The sequence below is a fragment of the Egretta garzetta genome, unplaced genomic scaffold, assembly GCF_000687185.1.
Source record: "Egretta garzetta isolate BGI_Z169 unplaced genomic scaffold, ASM68718v1 scaffold716, whole genome shotgun sequence".
In the NCBI taxonomy this organism is placed as follows: Eukaryota; Metazoa; Chordata; class Aves; order Pelecaniformes; family Ardeidae; genus Egretta; species Egretta garzetta.
Genome location: NW_009260075.1, coordinates 44,244 through 50,410, shown reverse-complemented (window position 1 = coordinate 50,410; position 6,167 = coordinate 44,244). Strand labels below are relative to the sequence as shown.

The following is a 6,167-nucleotide window of genomic DNA, read 5'->3' as shown; positions in this document are numbered from 1 at the left end:
ATCCGTCTGTTGTGGCAGCTATGAGGTGATTAGCTGGGTTGCTCCTGGACCAGGCAGTCAAGTACATGTCTTTGGCATGTGCACAGGTGAAGCCTTCATATCCAGCTGCACCACAACTGTAACTATGGAGTAAACTTGAATGTCATCCTTTTATCAAAGCTATAACTTAAATTCCTTTTCTTTTGCCACAATACCCAAACTGTTGACCACTGTTTCTGCCTGAATTAAAGAGCAAGAGGTAATAGGTGGCTTCCTAAGACCCTTCCCTTCAAGGGGACTTGAACAGAGCTGTCACTTCCAGAACACAGCATCCCTTTGAGCAAGACATGTTGTCATGCCAGCAGTCTTCTGGCAGCTCCCATTTAGGCAAAAGGAGCTGGAGAAGGCCAGACCCTCTGGGCTGCTCCTCTTGACCTGCTCCCCTTCAGGAGCATTTTCTAAAGAAGGTTTCCTTTTTCTAGCACTCAGTCCAAGTTCTGTGAAGCCCAGAGCGTGTTTTGTGTTTCTCGTGGCATTGCATGTACCCAGGACAGCACCTGTGTCGCACGATAGGTCAAACAGAACATGTTTTTTGCTTTTATTGAAAGCATGAGATACCTCAGGGCGTTTCCTTACCTGTCTAAATGTAGAAAGTCAAACTAATGCAGCTATTGCCCTGCAGGGTACAGACTGGGGACAACTTAGCTGTGAAGCAGTGAAACCCACATCTGCAGCTGCTTGCAGGGCACACCCCACCAGGACCCAGGGGAGGCTGAAGATTTCCCTGAGGGACCGTCCCACCTTGGATGCCTGTGAGGCACCTGGAGCCCCATCCACCAAACCCAGCTCCGCTACCACAGCCTCCAAGTGTGAGTTTTCTTTTGGAAAGGGGCCCGCTGCCCTCCGTTCCACAGCAGCCCTAGGATGCCTCTCCCAACCTGCATATTACAGACTTTCAGGGAAGGCTGTGACCCACAGATGTGTGAACCACCTGAGCAATAAATGCATTAACAAGAAACCCCGAACTCCAAGACTTGAATTGTATGGTAGTTTTAAACTGAAGTTATAATAACAAATCTGAAGTTGTAATAACAATACCAGCTCTTGTTCTCAGCTTGATAACAAGCTGTACTCTTATTTTCTAACGTTTAACAAGGATAGCATGCTCCATGTGAAGGTGAGGGATGAGTAAATGTGAAGGATTGTGTCAAATGCAAAGAGATTAAGGATCTTTTATGAAGGGAACAAGGACTCCCAGAGTATGTGAACAATGTCCAAGAGCAGCTGGATTGCAGTTCTTCATGGAGAGCAGGAAAATGAGAAAATCCACATAGGGAAATGAGAAGGAGCTGACATTTGAGGGATTCCAGAGGAAGGCAGAATACCCTGCATAACAGACAGAAGGAATATCCCAGTCTTTCAATGGGATGGTCATCTTCACTCACTCATCTTTAGTTAAAGCTGGTGCACTTACCTGTGTAATGATGCCATTCTTTCCTAAGAAAGAAAAAAACCTTTCCAACATATCCTCTTCTCAGCACGAAGACCAAAACTTTTCACGAGCCAATTTAAAAATGGTCCAATTTATAAAACCTTAAAATTGTGCAATTTGCTTAGAAAGTTGGAATAAAATAGTGAATTCCCCCCCCCCCTTGTCCAAGTTACAAAACAGTGCAGAAATATGTAAGGGGTTTTATTGTTATTGTTTAACAGGTGAGTGACCATTTTCATAATCAAAAAAAAAAGTTCATTAAATATTCTGAAAATAAATTATTCTTGCATTCTACATATATATGGGCATTTCCAAACAAATAACCAATCCAGAATAGTTGTGGGGGAAGATAAAGCTCTCAACAGAACTGTCAACATAACAACCTACAAAGGGGGAATGTTTTCAAAGTAACCAACAAACATGAGTTTTGATAGAAACTAACAGGACCAGTAACTTCTATGCCAGTTACATACTTTTAAAAATCCTGCTCAAGTAACTCTTCAGTCTTAATATACTGGTCTGCAAAGTGTCCATGAACAATAGTTCAACAATTAGTTGTACAAATAAGTGAGATTTTAAAGAAGTGAAAGCGAGTATCAAACATTTATTACATTGCATCCAACCCTGTACAGTTGAGCATAGAATGCTTCAACTTACATATTTATACTGAAAAAAGTATTTTATCCTCTTGATTACATTTTCCTTAAACATTTGGAGTGATGTCAGTGACAAACTATGAGAAAACTGAAAAAGCATAAAATGTTTGATCTTTTAATATTAAGAGCTCATGAATATGTACAAAGGCAAGGCATGAGTCTTAAATACCTTGGCATTGATTCACTGGCTGCTGTTTGTCAGCTGAGTTGCTTAACTGCCTGTACGTGCAGAATAAATGCGCCACAGGTGTCTGCTCAGACACTTTCCACATCCTGGAGGCATTACACACAGGGTAATTAGCTGTTCAGATGAATTTGGTCTACTGGGCAATTCGGGCACGTGCATATGGCCAGCTACAGCAGCTTGGCTTGGGCTGTCACACATGAGTAGCAACTCAATTGCATTCTCATCTCCCAACCCGCATATGCATGGCATCCAGACAAATTTTGGCCTTTCTGGTGTTTGTGATAGTATCTCTTTGCTTTTTTTTTCAGTCTGTCTACTACAATTCTATGTAAAAAAAAAAAAAAAAATCAGTACATAAGAGACTAATAAATCAATAAAACAGTGTCGTTAGCACCACTGAGGTGAGCAAAATCACAACTGGAAAACCGAGCAGTTGGGAAACATTCTGTTTAAGAATTTTGTTTCATGTCAGATATTTTGGCTGAGTAACTGGATTAGGTTGTGCACACTATCTCAAAAGATTTATTTGATGTCTTCTGTTCCCAGACTGAAATGAAACCAGAAGGAAATAATAAGAGAAAAACCCGTATCTGCTGGAGTTCTTTGTTAAACTTGGATGGGCATTCACTTAACTGGAGTGCTTCTGGGCCACGGAGTAGCTGATTGCCTAGAGCAAATGTGTTTGTCAGGTCTAGCAATCAGTAAATAACCGCTAATTAAAGAACTGACAACCTACCAACACTAATCAAAGTCAGGTAATAGAGAAGACCAGATGTTACAAACAAAAGGGCAAATACTGCCCCTTTGAGGTCCAAGGCTGGATTAGAAAGGAGGAAGAAAAAAAGTTATTCTCCAAAATACATGGCACATTTGAAAAAGAAGGTGGTTCCTACTGCTACAAGGATCCAAAGAATACTCAAAGTTTTAAGGGATTTCAAGCATGGAAATGCGCTGGGGTATTTTTTTATGAAGTGGTGAACCATAAGCTCAAAACTTAAAAGTTGCAGAAAAGCATACTTCAGTTCTGGGAGAACCGAGACAGGGAGGGAGGGAGGTACTGGCTACCAGTGCAGGCTGCATTTAGGTTCCTATCTGTGAATAACAAACAGGACCTGTCCAAGGAACAGAGCCAGGTGCAATGGCTGTAACCCACAGATGTTCCTGCAAGCTAACCAGGCAGCAGCCGGTGTGCTGGGATGGAGGGGCAGCAGCACGGTGATGCCTGTAATGGAGGCACACTGTTGGGTTACAACCAAGACCCTGACTAAGAGAAAAACATAAGTATTCTTAACATATCTCCAGTATGATGAGAATGTAACTTTGAATTTATACACTCTCTAGTATTCAAGCATGGATTCCTAGCTCCAATGAGACTTCCATCAACCTGTTTCTTTATGTCTTATTTTTAATTAGTATCTTTTGGATGCTTCCTTCATAAAGTACTATTTGTATATTAAGCTGGAAGACAATGCAAGACTGATTAATTTGAAACATGATCATACTATTCCCCCCCAGAGAATGCTAATACATACATTTATACACATATTCACACATACATGTATTTATATAAATGTACGTATATATACAGGTAGGATTTATGTGACAACCACCTTGCTCAAACATGGTCTCTTCCAAACATCTGACTCAAAATCAGTCTTGCTTAAACAAACAAACAAAAAATTAAAAAAAAAAAAATAGCATTGAGACACCATGTAAAACATCAGGTATAAGGAGAACAATGTGCTACCCCACTTGGGGGAGACAAATCACACTTCTTCTGTCGATGGAGTATGACCATCAACTAGGTAAATCACTCTAAATGGAGTTCTGTTTTGCTGCTTCTGATCACTATGGAAGCTGGCGTATCTCTATACTACACTGCAGTCTGCAATACAAACACACTCACAGAGTTTAAGAGCATGCATAGCTCACTGGAGCATCTGTTGTTAGACAGTGAAAGGAAAGGCACCAACACCGAACATGTCCCATGCAAATACAAAGTGCAACGAGGAGGAGAAATGGATACACAGTAGGAGAATTTAACAGCTTCAGACTGCAACTGTGATTGTCCCTACTATGCGTGGCGCATCACATGAAATCCCATGACTTCCCCCCACTTATTGTTTTCCTAACATGGCCTTTTCTGCCCTCTTGAACTTCTGTAGTTCAATAGCAAGTTCCCAGTGTCTCAGATACAGCCACATAAGTCTTCCATTTTGACTTTTGTTTCTGTTCAGCACATTACCACAGTAGTTATCATGTTTGAAAATATCTTTTAAGCCACTTTCCATATGTAGAGCCATAGCAACAGGATCAGTTGCCGCTTTAACTAGCAGATTTTTCTCTATTTCTAGTCTCTGGCTCCTGGGTACCACAAGACTGCAGTAGATGTCCTGTCTTTCTTTAAGTCCCTCTTCAAATTCTTTTAGTAAAATACTGGCTCTCTTTTGCCACTCTTCTTCCTTTGCCAGGCAACTTTGGTACAAGCTACCTGCTGCTCCTGAGTGCAAAAGGACTTGTTTCTCTCGCTCTAACTTCTCCTGCTCCTGTTCTAGGATCCTTCTTTCTTCTACGAGTTTGCGACTCTGAGACACGAGGGCTTCGCGGTAACTCAGGGTTCTGTTGCGTTCTTTTTCAAGCTCCAACTCCAAGTGAGCGACTGTGCGACGACTTTCTGTGATTATATCATGGTATCTGGCTTCCAGGTCTTTTTGCAAAGATGAATGTTTTTTATAATATTCTTTTTTTTCTCTTTCTATTTCTTTTTGACATTCTCTGGTCCAGATCCAACCTATCACATATAAATGAGACTTCAGACACGAGTATAACGCATGTGACATTGATGGGTATGATTAACTAACTATGCCTCTAAAGAAGCTATTAAGTGGTTAGCAAACTTTTTTTCCTGCCCTCCCCAGTGATATTCACTACTATTCACATGTCCCACAAAATGTATTTCTGTGGGTCCGTGTTTCACAATCAACTTTAAATGATTGTTTCCTTTGAAGTAAAATCTCCCCTAGTCTTTCATTGCTAATATAGACACCTCTTGGATTAAAGAAGGAAAATAAAATTATGGGGAAACAAACTGGAGGTTTCCAGTGCAGGAACTGCCCTGATAACTTTTCAGGTCCGGTAAATGAATATACATAGCAGCTCCTTGGGCTGTTACCTTTGGGCTCTCCAGCACATCATACGCCTGCTCTTCCAAGACAGCTTTCTAAACCGGAGCTTAGTAAATATGGGTTCAATTCCACGCGTGAAAAATGGCTGTTGCCTCAATGCTACGAACAGTGCTTACTGTTCCCAACACTACAGATGAGGAGGCCAGAGGAAATGCCTAGACAGGGCACCACCGTATCGCTGCACCGCCTCAGGGTCTCCCCTCCGGCAAGCACAGCCACCCGCCCCAGCTCCGGCGGCCAGGCCTGGGCCCTACTTACGGAAGGCGGCCAAGCCCAGCATGGGGACCAGCAAGGCGTAGTTCCATCTGCTGCCTTCGTCCCCGGGCCCTCGTTGATTTGGCAGGATGTTCCAGTTGGGAGGGTCGTTTAAGTTTATCGCTGCACCGCCTCAGGGTCTCCCCTCCGGCAAGCACAGCCACCCGCCCCAGCTCCGGCGGCCAGGCCTGGGCCCTACTTACGGAAGGCGGCCAAGCCCAGCATGGGGACCAGCAAGGCGTAGTTCCATCTGCTGCCTTCGTCCCCGGGCCCTCGTTGATTTGGCAGGATGTTCCAGTTGGGAGGGTCGTTTAAGTTATTCATGGAGGCACCTTAGGGGTACAGGAGCGAAGCGCGGCCTCAGCCGCAGGCAGGGGCGCGGGGGCGCCCCCCCACCCCCCCCGCAGCGGACC

General features: G+C 43.3%; 1 protein-coding gene across 2 annotated transcripts; it reads right to left on the bottom strand.

Moving 5' to 3' along the window:
- Nucleotides 1–1,710: 1,710 nt before the first annotated feature.
- Nucleotides 1,711–6,161, bottom strand: CCDC127 (coiled-coil domain containing 127). 2 transcript variants are annotated; one of them, XM_035896799.1, is made up of 3 exons: nt 6,046–6,161; nt 5,758–5,845; nt 1,711–5,105 (listed from the first exon to the last, which is right to left on the bottom strand). In XM_035896799.1, exons 1-3 carry the CDS (start codon nt 6,076–6,078, stop codon nt 4,432–4,434), a joined length of 795 nt encoding a protein of 264 aa, XP_035752692.1. In that variant the 5' UTR covers nt 6,079–6,161; the 3' UTR covers nt 1,711–4,431. The 2 variants fall into 2 exon arrangements, with proteins under 2 accessions (XP_035752692.1, XP_009639604.1); XM_009641309.2 differs by lacking the exon at nt 5,758–5,845 and having other exon boundaries at nt 5,958–6,161.
- Nucleotides 6,162–6,167: the final 6 nt, after the last annotated feature.